The sequence below is a fragment of the Panicum virgatum genome, chromosome 8K (assembly GCF_016808335.1).
Source record: "Panicum virgatum strain AP13 chromosome 8K, P.virgatum_v5, whole genome shotgun sequence".
Taxonomy (NCBI): Eukaryota; Viridiplantae; Streptophyta; class Magnoliopsida; order Poales; family Poaceae; genus Panicum; species Panicum virgatum.
Window position 1 is genome coordinate 18,572,561 of NC_053143.1, and position 15,274 is coordinate 18,587,834.

General features: G+C 44.0%; 1 protein-coding gene across 1 annotated transcript; it reads right to left on the bottom strand.

Annotated features, from left to right (window-relative positions):
• Positions 1-1,603: 1,603 nt before the first annotated feature.
• LOC120645531 (pterocarpan synthase 1-like) lies at positions 1,604-3,495 on the bottom strand. The gene is made up of 3 exons (XM_039922316.1): positions 3,128-3,495; positions 2,742-2,934; positions 1,604-1,693 (listed from the first exon to the last, which is right to left on the bottom strand). The coding sequence occupies exons 1-3, from the start codon at positions 3,493-3,495 to the stop codon at positions 1,604-1,606; spliced, it is 651 nt and encodes a 216-aa protein (XP_039778250.1).
• Between the last annotated feature and the right edge of the window lie 11,779 nt (positions 3,496-15,274).

The following is a 15,274-nucleotide window of genomic DNA, read 5'->3' on the forward strand; positions in this document are numbered from 1 at the left end:
CTCCCCCTCCATTCACGGTTAGTCAGTCCTGCCCCAAATTCACAAATTGGTAGGCCCCTCCAGGGCCTCTAGCAAACACCATAACAAAAATAGAGATAATTTTCATCCCCACATCTCATTATACCAAGTGGATTAGGAACTTATGTGGCCGGTGGAACGGTACCTAAGCTTTAATTTGAGTCAGGAACTTAATGTTAAAAGTAAATCCAAGGGTAAATTGGCATTTTCATCCACACATCTGATTGTACCAAGAGGGTAACAAATATAATACTAACACACATATATTTGACTGTCTCATTTCGTGAAATATTTTCCATCTATTTTTGTTGAGTCGCATCACAGTCCGGGCACCACGACACGACTCCCTACGGCAGGCCGCCCGGTCGCTAGCCACGCTCTTGTCTACGTGAGGACGTGAAATTTTTTTGAAGCAAAGTGAGGACGTGAAATTCATGCGGCCATATCGTCGCTAACCAGTAGTAATCTTAGCTATCAGATCTCATCTGAAAAAAGCTATGAGAGCTGTAGTCTTGTAACATTGAGTATCGTACTGTTAGATATAGGGATCATAGCTTTCAATCTGATTGGAAATTATAGATATCAGAATTCAGAAGTTGCAAACTGGTGATCGAGTTGAAGAAATGAATGTTGTTACAAATCAACCACCTAACATCACCAATATGGTGGTACAGAAAGCATTTTGAGCTGTCATGTTAGCATTTTACTCATATGTGAAAGTCTCTAATGGGCATTTGGTTTGGCGTTAGTAAAGGAGCATAAGTCTGATGTGATGCAGCAACAAGTCAGACTTGTACCTATGTGGGCCTTGAGCTTAGCAGTCAACTTGGTTGTGCAGGTGCTCTCTGTTGCTGTGCACAAACACTACAAGAGGATATACAACGAATCATCAAATAAGTGGTGAGATCTTAGTAATTGAATTCGTCTTTTCAACTATCGGTTGTGTGGCTTTTCACTATTGTTTTTGAGACATGAGATTTTGGTTTCATGAATCTTGTGTGTCTCTTTCTACAACCAATTCGGGGGACTTAACGCTCGACCTCACCGCTGTCACTGACGCCGGGCTCTTCAAGGGGCCCGCGCTTGCCGGCTCCCCGTGCTTGCACCAGGTACTCTTCTACGCTCTCGAACCCTCAATTCAGTTGCTCCATGGTGGATTGGGTTGATCAGCTTGGTTTACCTCCGCGGAAACGTGGTTGGTGGGAGTTACTGGGGATTGAGAGGATTCAGGCCATTGAGACGGTTGTGGTGACTGGCTCTGGTGGTGCGTAGAGTAGGAAATAATTAGCACCCTTGATGCTCTGCTCAGGAGACGCTCAACATGTTCTTGGGGACAGGCCGGGCGGCGTGGAAGGAGGCACGCGCCACGCTCCAAAATATTCTATTAGGTTTCTTTTCTTATTCTTGCTTCTTTCTGCCACAATAGGTCTGCTTTTTTTTTATAAAACTAACATTTTTGTGATAATATGTAGGATCCTATCAAGATTTTTTTCTAAAAAAAGTGCTTGTCTGTTCCCTGCAAAATACCAAATCAGGATGATACTTATTCTCACTTTTCTTCTAGTGTTGTTTTGCAGCTGCAGAGTCAATCTTGCATGATAACAAGGCCCTTAGGAACAAGTGTCTTGTTCCAATGGTGAGCTTCATGAGCCTGCCTTGTTGTCTCTTTCTGCAGCTAGCAACAGGATCATTGATCAGATCTTTAATGCTATGTTTTGATAATGCACACTCCATGAGCTACACTGTTATTTGGTCAAATTTAAGATTGTTTGACTTCTCAAGAAGCTGAGCTTTACATTCTTGTGGAACGGAGGGAGTATGTGGGATAGTTGCCATGATCACATGAGCACCCTGATTAGACAGAGCATCCGTGTCTATCAGAATGGATCAACAACTATGAAAATTTAATTATTGTAATTATGTCATAAATTGTTGAGTATAAATAATTGGCATATGGGTTAAATTTTTTAAGTGAATCATTTTAATTATTAAATTGTTGGTTATTTGATTACTGTTTTTAAAATATATCCTTTGCTCATGTATATTGTTAGTATAAATATAAATCATGGTTTACGTTATATTCTATTAATACAAATTCTTATTTATTTGATTTTTTAAAACACGTGCATGCGACACGTGCACCTCCACTAGTTGTATAAACACATTTTGATATGCACCAAAACGATATAAATGGTTCGAAGCATTAGTCAAAGCATTGCATAAGGAAGCTCAAACTATGAAACATGGGTCTCTTGCTAGGAAAGATAGTTCCCGAGCTACAAACAAATGTATCAATAATCGACAAACATGATAAGAAATGGTTCCGCTGGAAGGGTAATACCACAAAAGACTAACCATAACTCTGCTAAGCAAGTACTGGACCTAGCTTGGTCTAATACCACAAACAAAAACACACTAAAGTTTCGACAAACAACATTATTTATTCAAATATTAACTGTGCCAATACTTTGTGAATTGAATTCACGATTCCAATCGGCTGATAGCATCATTTGATCTCACTAGTTCCACTTCGATCCAACGGGGCTGCACCTTAGCCCTGTAGAAAGAAAAAAAAATCAATATCGGTGCAGACGTTGTGTGCTAGAAATTGGCATTAGCAAAATAAAAACACACAATATATATGTACATACAAATTTCTTAAATACACAATCATATATTTAACCTTGTTGTCAAATCTAAAAAGTTAAGAAGTATTTATTTACCGCTGGCTCTGGAGTGTGGAATACATGAATATCAAGCTCCTTTATGGCATCAGTGGCGGTACTACTCTGCGAATTTATGAACTTGATTGTTCCATGCGCACTAGCAAATGCTGCAGTCCCACCCGTAATTGACCATTCACCATTTGGTTTTACCTCTGTGATCCCCGACACCTCAAGTGTGGACCCTGCAAAACTATTTAGCGCACAAGAAGAGATCAAGTTTCAGGTATCACAATTAATTATGTCTACCATAATGGTCCTAACATTATGGGTTTTATGACTTTACGTATTTTGGCAATATAATCTCGTAGATATAAAATAATAATACTTTCTACAAAAAAGGAAGAGTCCACGAACTACATGATGTGGGTAGATGTTGTTTTTACCTGCCGTCGCGGAACACTATGGTGTGAGCTGTGTACCAGCTGGTGGTGGCTTGACCAGCTTGAAGATGAAAGCCTTGCAGACGCCCCACAACATTTTCAGTCGCACTGAGCCCTGTGGTGAGAACCCAATCGTGGACTATCATTGTGCCAAACCCTATAGGTTCCGGAGAGCTTACCATGGTATATTCGTTCCGGTTTGTAACACCTGGCAAGTGAGGGAACTGGTGCAAGTACATATGAAGGCGAGTCTCATTCTCTTGGCAGCACTTGCACGGATTTGGAAGGATGTCTTCAAGGATGTTGCCCTTGGCGAGGATTGCTGGCAGGAATACAAAGAGAAAAATCAAGGTGCGAGAGGGAGTAGTCATGTTTGTATGATTGGTTAAGCAAAGTTGCTGTCCTACAGAGCATTCTTGAATGAAATACACCTATATGAGCCAGAATGTTGAACGTCACAATCTATAACTGCTCAGAGTCTTCAACTCTTGTTCTTGCAACTCTTCATCTTCACAGCTCTCGAACTGCGTTCCTTTCTACTCGCAACAAGCATCGGGACAAAGATACAAGCAACAAACAAAATAAACACTACTAAGAACACAACACTAAATATAAGAAAAGCATTACAAGGAGCACACTAAAGAAGAGGGCTCGAAGCTACGATGACAAGAGCGCAAGAAACGCTGACAACAGAGCTACGGTTGAAAAGATACGGCTAATGAAGATTTATATTATAACAGAAAAGAAAACTATAAGCTAGATTTATTTTAATTAAGAAAACACAGGTAAAGGATATTTAAAAGAAATATCTAGATCATGACTAAATCATATTAAATTATATTTGTAAAGACGAGATCCACTTAGTCGTATTTTATTTTCCAAATTTCAGTATAAATTAATCCAGTTAGTTATCTAACTAGTAAATAAAAGATATGTGAGAGCAACTAGCGTAGAACTTTATGATTCGTGTTGCACTAAACAAATTATTTAGAAACACATCTGATTTGAGGTTTAATCAAATTAACATTATTTATGAAAACCGGTGTAGAGCTCTAATTAGCTTTTAATTAGAAAAGCTAGTTCCAATAGTCATTAATCAAATTAATTCTAAATTTATTTTAAAACAGGAACTACGATACAATGGCACTACTAAACTATAGCTCATGCTAAAACAAAACTAACGCAAAAACAACGATTTAAAACGGAGTTAAAGCAACGATTCTATGCGGTAAACAGGGCCTTAGAGGATTAAGCGAGATTAACTGGAAATTTGAAGTGCTAGCCGAGAAGATTTGCTAGACTCATAAAACACTGAGTTTTGGGCAAAAGATCGTAGAGGTCGATGAGGGGTAAAGGTCGGCGACGGCTTCTGTTCCTGCTTCCTGGGCGGTGGCGCATGCGCCATGGCAGGGCACGGGGCCTCGGGTCGCGCGGTGCAGGGTCCCGGAACGGCGCGGCGCTGGCCGGTTCCTGGGCGTCGGCAGCAGGTGGGGTGTGTCTGGCCCACGACGAGGCAAGCGGCGGCGCTGCAGGGGCGTGCGCGAGAGGGAAAGTAGGGCAGGGGCGTGGGGCCAAGGGCGCCTGCCCTAGATAGGTGCTGCGGGCGCTCGACGCTAGGCGCTGCAAGCGCGCACGTGAAGATAGCGGCGGTAGCGCTCGCGTGCTGCGCGCGCTACTGCAGCCGGGTCGCGTTGCAGCCGCACGGAGCAGGGTGACACAAGGTGGAGGGCGTGCAAAGCTAGGACTCCTGCGGCACGAGCACTTGCTTCAAGAAGGCCCTTGGCTGACCTGGGCGTTCGTGCCAGGCAGCGTCGCAGCGACGACGCCGAGTCCAACTCGACTCGGGTTGGCTCGTACGGAGGGGTCGGGTTCTGGGCCTCACGGTGGTGTTGGCCTTTCTGGCACCATGGGGTTCAGCAAGGGAAGGCCAGTGCTGGCCACCGCTTGGTCGTGCGAGCCGAGGAGGTTAATCGGCTCGCCGGAGCTGGACATTGCACGTGTTAGTTAGATAGTTTGTTAGCATGTCAAGCTAGCTGTTTAGATAAGGGGGCAAGAGCTCACGATTCGTATGGTGCCGTGCATACTACAGTTAGGCGTGACGAGGAAAGGGCAGGGCACAGCTGCGCTGTGCGTGACGAGGACGAGGTGAGGCGCCGGGGCATGAAGTCGCTGCTAGGGGAGGTGCGCGTCGAGACGGATGCCGAGGTGCCATAGGCTTGGACCGGTGCTCCCTGACAACGTCAAGTTGTGCGGTGCGGTGCGGCGCGAGGCCAGGAGACATTGAGAAGAGGCAGAGAAGGTGCAGCTTGCCGAGGGCAAGCTCATGGCGTCCTCAGATTTGGTCGGTGGACATTGAGATGGTCGAAATTCCGATGGCAGTCGGCTCTGGCTCGTCGACATCACGAACAGAAGGGAAAACGAGAGAGAGAGAGAGAGCGAGCGCGAAACGAAGGGCGCTCGGTTGGGGCGGGATTTATTCGGGCCGACTGTTAGAATTTGAGTCGCGAAGAGAAGTATACAGAGAGAGGGAAACAACGATGGGCGGCTACTAGAGATCGAGGTTGGGCCTAGAATTTTAGAGTGATGGACCTGGTCGGAGGTGAACGGACTGTTCGAGAGAACTAAACAGAAAAGCGAGAGATCGATCAAGATCGTTAGCAGTTACGATAACGGAGCATTGTTAGAGCAACACCGAAAATGATCCATGCGGCATCGTTTCAGGCATCATTTGATCGAGGTGAAAGGTTAGAGATTCAGAGGACTCGATGGAGGAAAAACCAGTTGGATCCAATCCGCGAAGAAAAGGGAAAAGATTTGTATAGGTTAAAGTCTAGATAAATTTTTTAATTCATAAAAAAAATATATCCTAAAAATCCCAAAAGGCCAAGAAAAATCCTGTAGATAGTTTGGGATTCGATGTGTCCAAATAAAATATTTGAACCTCATGAAAAAGAATATAAAACTTTCTATTAAATGGATTCAGCTCCAAAACAAATAAGAATAAATGCCAGAAAACTCTGGAAAATTCTCGAGATATTCAGAAGATGGATAATTATATTCAAAATTTTATTCGCATCCCAAAATTGAAATTTTGAGGTGTGACATCAACTTTCAAGAGCATATCCATTCATGTGTGAATGTTTTCAGACTTTTATATTGTCATTTGTCATCCCTATTCCCTAACCAAACACGTGACTCTTAAAGAAAGATGAATGGGCCGGGCTTACTAGGCTTTGATTTAAAAGCAAAACGGAGAATGAACATTTTACACCTTGGAAGTTCTGAAGATATATGGGTGATGGAAGTTCTGAAGATACACAGAAATAGAAGCTTTCTCTAGCATTTCAACGATATTTCAAGATTACGAATGCAAATCTATTACGGGGACTAGAAATTAATACATGGCACCATGACTTAATATTTGCACACTTGCACAGCAGTATATTATTGCTGAAAGAAACTCCTAATTCAATAACATACGGCTACATCATGGTCAGGTACATGTGGATCCTGAGCACGGCGTTTTTGGTGATGGAGTTGAAGGAGTGCGTTCTGAGCAAGCCGTACCCGGTGGCGCTGCAGAACCTGCCGTCCCCGCCGACGACCGGCAGCTCCCTGACCTTGACGATCGAGGACGGCATCCCTTGCCTGGACGACGACGTAGCTGCCGTTGTGCCTCTCCGCCGTGAACACCATGCTGGGCATCCCTTGCCTGGACGACGACGTAGCTGCCGTTGTGCCTCTCCGCCGTGAACACCATGCTGAGGCAGTGCATCACCACCAGCTCGTGCTGGGCCGCGAAGAGGTACAAACCCTGCGCGCGCCCCACGGCCGGCGACGCCGCGCTGGGGCCCTCCGTCTCAGCGGGTCGTCGACACTACCAGAAAATACCTCATTCGTCCCTGATTGTTTGTACCGGTTGTAATTTGGTCCGGTACTAAACTTGTTCCGATGCCATTTTAGTATTGGGTCCAAATTTGAAAACCCTCAGAGACAATTTAGTACCGGACCAAACCACCGGCCGGTACTAAATGTCGCATTTTAGTACCGGTCGGTGTTACAGGCCGGTACTAAAAAGGCGCGTCCATTTAGTACTGGTCGGTAACACCGACCGGTACTAAAATGTGTCATTTAGTACCAGCCGGTGGCTTGGTCCGGTACTAAATGGTCCTCCACGGGTTGGTTCAAAAGAAAAGCATCTCTCACACAGTCACATGTGATGCATAGGTGAGATGGTAAGGAAGCAACGCGCTAGGCTAGAGGTCATGGGTTCGAATCCTCACGACTGCGCACGCGCATTTACGTGTGAAAAATTCGCCTGGCAGCAGCGTCGTGCCCCTCGCCACGGGCACCACCGTCGCGGGGCTCCCAGGCGACGCTGTCACCGTGCCGTGCATGTAGAACCGGAGGTGCGTGGTGGCGGCGGCGGCACTGGCGAGCGCCATGGAGATGAGTGCCACTTGGAGCTGGACGATACTGCGTTTGATGTTGGCCATGGTGCGATTGGTTACAGGAGAGAAAGAGGGGGGGGGGGGTACAGTAGTGAAGAAATAATGGAGAATTTGATACAAACCTATATGTAGAGTTGGGTCTCCTTCGCATTGGTCGAAAACAAGTTGATTTCCATCAAAGGAAGAAAACAAGCTGACGTCAGTTCCAAATAAACTCCCTGTTGGAGATAAGTGCAAATGGTACTCCATCCATTTATTTTTGATAAGGCACATGTATTTCAAGGACTTGAAATATTGCAATCATTCACCAAATTTATATTAGTATTTTAAAATATTTTCATGTGAGGATGATCGTTGATAAATTCCTATTGGTAGAGACCGGATTAAGTCAAATGCCATCCTATATTTTGAATTTGTTGCAGTACATCCAGTTGTATCTGGGGCCATGGGCAACGGTCTCTATAATATAGAAAGTCAACCTTGCAATTTCAGTTATTTCTTCGATGACAAACTGTCTGCTAACATTATATATTGGAAGAAGTCTACGCAACACCCTATTCATTGCGGTCGGACTACTTCACTGCTTAAACCATAAAACCGGATATTTAACCCCTCAACTTTGTAAAACCGTTTACTTACCCTTTCCCCTAATTTTGGTCATGTGATGTACCAAGGTTGATAGAGACGCTGAGTTGGACGGGCTGATAAGTAGGGCCCACTTGTAAGAGCATCAATTCGTGACTTCTCTTCCTCCGCTGCCCGCAAAGCTTCTCCCTGCATGGAATGGAGCGGTGGCGGGCGGGAATTATGGATCTCAGCATTGCGAAATGAGGAGCAACACAAAACAGCAAGGAATTATGGATTAATTACTTGTCTGAGGATCCGATGTGTACTAAATACAAAGAGGCCAAGTTGAAATTGGGATAAATCAATTGCTTTCATTCACATAACTACACCAATATGAAACATTTAGCAGACAAATACTACAAGTGTTCTAAGCTAAACCAATATGAAACAGATCAATAATTAACAGATGCAATACTAATAGATCAAGACCAAACAAACACACACAGATCGAGCACTAACAGATCATGAAAGAGCTATACTACTACAAGTGTTTTAAGCTAAACCAACATGTTCCACTACAACATACTATTTATTTTGTGACAGTATTTTAGCGACCGTTTCAGAAAACGTTAGCAACTTGCTCTCATGGATATTAAGCCCGAAAAACTGTAACATTTTATCAATTCTGTCACGATAGGGCCCAGAAAACCGTAACATTTACACAAATCCGTTGCGAACATAAATAAAAAATTATCATGTTCCCATATGAAAAAATAAAAATAAAATTGCAACATGAGGAGTTTGAACCCCAATCTTGAGCCCCATCAAAAAAGTGAACTACCACTACACCACACGTTGGGATAAGATAATGATTAGTGAAAAAATTTAATTCATATTAAATCTTGCGCCAGCTCCTCGGCCACATCACCCGCCCGGGCGCCCAGTCAGTCGCGCCCGGTATTTAATCCGGCGTGCCAAAAAAATTGGGCAAAAAAATTTAATTCATATTGAATCTTTTAAACAAGCTCTGATTCCCCCACCTCCACCCAGTCACCAGATCGCTTGCGCCAGCTCCCCGGCCACGTCACCCGTCCAGGCACTCGGAAATTTCCCCGATTCAGATCCAAGTCTAGTGATGGTGCCGCCTGCCATCCCGACCATCGGTCCCCGCCACACCGTCGGCGGCCGGGGCAGCAGCCGGTACCCCGCCACGCCGCCGCTGCCGTCCACCACATCTCGCATCAACGACTGCTAGAGGACGACATCAACGTCATCACACGCTTGCCCGCCATTGCCGCCGAGCGTCTCGTCATCCTGCGACAGGCTGAACGACGTGCGTGAGACAAAGCAGCGCGAGGAAGAGAGAGCTCCAGCACGCGCCATCATGAGTGCCATGTAAGCAGCCACGTCATCGTCCACGCTAGTAGCCATGTCATCATCCACGTTGGTAGCCTTGTCATTGTCCACGTAGACGGCCACATCATCATCCACGTTGGCAGCCACATCATTATCCACGTTGGCAGCCACATCACTATCCATGTCAGCCTGAATCCGTGACGTTTACTTTTGTCGCTAAAACTAGGCTTTGGACTGGGCTAACTGGGCCTCGGGCTACTCTGCGACGGTCAAAAACCATCACGGATCGCTTCAATCCGCGACAGTTTTGAAGAATCGTCGATCGATTTAATCAATGACGCTCAATCAACAACGAAATCTCAAACCGTCACGGATGGTGAATTGCGACGGATTTTCAACGATCCGGGACAAAATGTTTCGGTCGCAGCATAAATAGTATGTTGTAGTGTTCTAACATGCTTGGTACGGAAAAGGACTCCAGAGCTTAGGGACGGACATCTTATCGAACACCTTGAAGGCACTGGAGGCAACGTGGCAGCGCCATGGCCTTCGATTGCAAGCATGCCTCCCGTTCGTATACACGAACACGTCAAGCCTGCAGCATGCAATGGAACCGACCAAACTATTTTGAATCACGAGTATGATGACATTGGCACACTATGCAGATGCATGAATATGTAGAGCAGGGGGGACACATCCTATGTACCTTGTCGATCTTCTCAGAGGGGTCGTCATGGTGTGGAAGCATCCATACGATGGATCACCGGCGATGGCAGCCGGGCGCACCCCGCCTCCTTCCATCCATGCACGAGTAGAGAGCCTCCTCCTGGCGACACTCCTTGCCTCCTTCCATTATGGCCAGTTCCCCTCTGCCCCACGTCGCGGGGGTGGGAAGGGGAGGAGGCCAGATCCAGATGGGGATGGAGAAGAGAAGGTGAGACCTGCACATTGTGGTGTCAGCAGGGCACCGGGAGCTCCTCACCGCAACGCCCTTGGCCTTTTCGTCCTCCGCACCACCCGAGCCATCACAAAAAGCAGTAGAGGGTGGCGGAGAGAAGCGCAGCAACTGCGGTGCCAAGAGGCGGAGGCCACGCCGCAGAGCAGCAGGGGGCAGGGGCGCAACACAACACGCACGTCATGAGAGAAGCGACGAGGGCGGTGTTAGGAGACTGAGGGAGCAAGGGGGCAGGCCGCACAGCGTGAGGAGGAAGCAAGTGGTGGTGGAGGTAGGGAGGGAGAGCTAGGGTTTTCAGTTTAGTTGGCGTTTTATATATCTAGAGATCGGATCGAATCGTTGGATTGGAGATCTACAGACAAGAGAAGTCAGGCCATAACGAAAAACAGTCTGGCTTAGTTTCTCAGCCTGTTTAATGTTTTTTTTTCTTTTTCTTTTTCATTTATGACACCATTATAAAGAAACATGCAAAAATAATTATCTTATATACATCAACTTATTTTTTATATGTGTTGGACTACATATAAGTTGTTTCCTAGAATTTTTAAAATTTTTGAACTGATCTACTATTTTTTATTTATATGTTAAATAAAATTCTACATTATGGTTATCAAAATTACTCCCTCCATTCACTTATGATAGATATATTTGCACATAGCACAATGACCAAGGGTACCAAGTGTGCTTATCAATCTAATTAATCACATTAGCCATCTCAGCCCACATTCAAAACCAAGAACTCCTCGTTTCTGCAGCCCATCGTGAAAACGAACGGACTGCTGCCGCCAATTCTCTTCCACGCCAAAAACTTTTCTGCGCGCCATGTTTTTTCCTGGCCGGTGCAATTCCTTTCCTCCGCAGCTCAATTTGTTTGCCATCTCTCAGATCAAAACGGCGCGCCCTATGCCCAGGCTTCCGATTTCTATCTTCCGCCTAAACTTTTCCTCATCTGCCTCTGATTCTGTCTTCACACGAAATCTTTCTTCCGCGCACCTAATTTTTCTCTTCCACCCACGCCAGTTCCTTCTCTCCGTTTGATATTTTTTGGCATCGCAAGATTTTTTTTTGAAAACTAGGCATCGCAAGATGAAAACGGCACGCCCTAATGCCCGGGCTTCCCTTTTCCAGCAGACTTCAAAATTGGGCAATTCATCTATAAATACTCCACCATGGATTAGAAGCAGTCTGCAAGTTTTCCCCTGCCTTCTTCTAGCCTCGACCAATTTCAGTAGCAATGCTGCCCGATGGGTTAGACCTCAATGCCGAGCCTCCTATAGACTGGGATGAAATTGGCGAGTGGGAAGGGCCTGCATATGAACTCGATTATCACTTGGTGTGGACTGATGAAGGTATTGGTTCTTGCTTGTTAGGATTTGGTAGATTCTAGTTTCGTTCATGTTTCTAATGATATCTGATGATTTCTTGCCGTAGGTGCCTCGCAAGAAGAGCAGTCTGGTGGTAATGGAGAAGGTGCTGGACGTGCAAGAGCTGCTGGACAACGGAGAGCCAACGTAGCTGCTGGTGATGGGTCTGCTGGACAACAATGATCTGACGAAGCTGCCGGGGCTGTTGGACATGCAAGAGCTGATGGAGGACCTACTGGACATGATGGAGCTACTGACGATGGAATAGCTGCAGCAGGTAACTTAATTCCAGTGCTAACTCACTGATTCATTAAGATCGGTTTCATGTTTTAAGCTCGATCATGCCCGTTTCCTCTCTATGCATGAACAGGTTTTGTCCCTGCTGCTGATGGAGAAGGTACTGGACAAGGACGATCTGACGGAGCTACTACTGCTGGTGGAACAGCTGCAGTCGGTAAGTACCTGCTGGACGTTCATGTTTTTTAGCTTGAAAATGTTTCCTCTTTACGCATGAATGTCTTGCCGACTCACTAATCATGTTCATGCTTTCATGGTTTTTATTTCTTGCAGGTTCCAATGGTAGAAGGAGGAGGTACTACTCCGATGAATTAAAAATTGCCATTTATCTAGAATTGTTGGCGAAGACAGATCCTCCTGTCTTGCATCATGGAGTGTCTAGGCAAGTTGCAGAGAAGTTTGGTGTGCCTCGCTTGGTTGTGCAGAGAATATGACGCTCTGGACAGGACTATGGTGGGATAGCAGGTATTAAAAACAAGCTTGTTAGAAATTGTGGTCGCAAAAGAAAAGAACTAGATATGGAAGCGATCAAAGCCGTGCCTTTGAGCCAGTGCACAATTTGAGGTCATTCGTAGGCACACTAATGACCTCAAATTTAGCTTGACAGCTGAGAACAATAAGGGTCTGTGTTAGGTACTACTTATCTATGCTTCAAGCACTGCTTATCTATGCTCGTGTTAGGAGTAATTACAAACTGAACTATATGTACATCTAATAAGATACAATAAATCACAAAAATAATTTATTTAGGCTCATATGTTCCATTCTAACCTATATCCTGGAGATAAATGAAAAATTAAATGGTTTGCTATAGACAAGTCAAACTTTTACCTTCAAATTACCACATAATAATTACAATAATATCTAAATTTTGTCATAAAATTCTAAGAATTGACACGATATTTTTGAATATGTCAAACTTTAGAATTTGAATACCTTATGATATTTTCATACTCGTATGCATCTCAAATTTGTACACAATCTTATGCGGACCATAATTTTAGAAAATATTAACTTACATTAGCAATTATTATTAGTAGTTGTTATGAAAAACATATTTTTCTATTCCCTATTTAGATTGAAGAAAATATGCCACTTGAAAAAGATCTTAGAAAATCAATTAACATTTAAACAAACAACAATAAATGAAAGACCATGATTTTCAAAAAAAATTGGAACAAGAATAATTAATTTTTTTGAACGAACAGGCACGAGAATGTGCCTATTTCATTGATATAGAAGGAGGATACAACCGGCTAGCCGAGAAAGAAAACAAAAAGTTTTAATCTCGCAGTAAGAGATTCTCGAGGGCCTTTGCACCGGTAGCAACCCAGGCTGCAGCCTCGCTTTTAATTTTTGCTAGAAGTCCTAAAGGTGAAGTCTCGTGGTTCCTGAAAACTCTTGCATTGCGTTCTCGCCAGATCTCCCAGATCACCAGTAGCGACAATGATCGAATCGCTTTCCGAGGCACATGTTCGCTGGAAGTGATGTTGATCCACCGGTGCATAGTTTTTTCACTTGGTCGCCATAGCTGAGGGCTTAGGGTTGGCTGCGCCGTCCAGGACGCGATGGAGTTCGGGAGAAATACCAATTACGAACTTGAATTCTAGATTAAAAAGAGAAAGATGAAGTATACAGATGCATATAGTCCTCATCTCACTTCACATGCCTTTATCCGTACAACGCCACAAGTTATGACACGAGAAACAACAGTCTTGGTGGTATGACTCCTTCCCTGAAGGGGTGTCCTGGGTTCCACTCTGTTTTATTTGTTTTTACCCATTAGGTGGATATGTTGGATTGGGCCGGCCTAGTTTGCTGCTTGGCTTCCTGCTCAACTAGTTGTTGGGCTTTCCGCGCAACTGTGATGCTGGCTGGACTGATTGGGCTAAATTTGTCGCTGGCCCAAAATGAGTTTTAAAATATGAAAAATATAATTTTTTTCCAAATAATGGTATAGCTCAGTGCTGTGGTAGTTGATTGTCTTACTTATGGAGAACGTATCCTGTGTTAAAAGGCCTTACAGTGTTACCCTTTGAAATTACACTTAAATTTGTGCATCTAAAATTCCAAAAAAATATAAATGGATAGTCCATGTCATCTTCCACCATCATGCAAAATTTGAGATGCAACAAAATTTTGTGCAAGATGCAACAAAAAAGTGAAATCTGCGTGTGAACAGTAGCGCTAGCGGGTCCGCGACGCACAGTTGCAACCCGCTATACAAGTTTTTCTTTTTTGTTTCTTCTTGAACAAATTTTGGCTCAACCTAAAATTTTGCATGATGGTAGATGCTTGTGTGCTCTATTCATTCATATATTTGTTGGAATTTTAGATGCACAAATTTAAATATAATTTTAAATGGTAACAGGGTAACACCGTAAGGCCCTGGAACACAGGATATGTTCTCCTTACTTATGGCCATGGTTTGAGTCCCCCTTTGGCTATTATTTTTGACGCATTTACAACTGAATTCGTTGGTTCAGTGTTCGACTGCTTCTTTGGCCATATTTTTTGCTGAATTTATGGACGAGCTAACAGATGTGACACTTGCTAGTTGTCATGGAAAATAATAGCATTCGCCAATAATGTCATTGCAATAATTTATAATGATTGTGAGTGGTCTTAGTGATGGACATCTTTTTTTTGTCACTAGAACATACTAGCCCGTAGAAAACGTCATAAATTAGAATGATCTTATGACGTTTTGATCAGTTGTCATAAACAAATCATCACATAATGTCATATTTTTTTATATAAAATAACAGAATGTACGATTACTGAGTCAGGCAGACAACTCAAAACAATTGGAACAAAATTACTATTTTTTTAAAAAACGAACCAAGCAGGAGGGCTGCCGATTATATTAATAAAAAGAAAGATCCAGAGTGAACAAGCAACACTACATGAGGGGTTTACAGCTTAAGACAACAACTGCAAAGTGAAGCAACTCTAACAACTAGCCAAAAACAAACGACTAAACCAACTCTACCAATATACCAACGCTCCAAATTATTACTACAGAAATTGCAACGCCAAAATTACTATGAACTTCACAGAAATTGCAACGCTCCAAATACCAAATTAATATACTCTACTAACGCGCCAAGAATCGGCGCAAGCTCATGAGTCGTGGCCCTACGTGGGGCTGGTGCGCTGT

Bases quoted from the DNA above. Each gene is read 5' to 3' on its own strand.
- LOC120645531 (XM_039922316.1), bottom strand. From the start codon at position 3,495: ATGACTACTCCCTCTCGCACCTTGATTTTTCTCTTTGTATTCCTGCCA. The intron at 2,935-3,127 runs GTAAAAACAACA...TGCGCTAAATAG, and splicing joins ATAGTGTTCCGCGACGGCAG to TTTTGCAGGGTCCACACTTG. The intron at 1,694-2,741 runs GTAAATAAATAC...TCCTGTTGCTAG, and splicing joins TCCACACTCCAGAGCCAGCG to CTGCAGAAAGAGACAACAAG.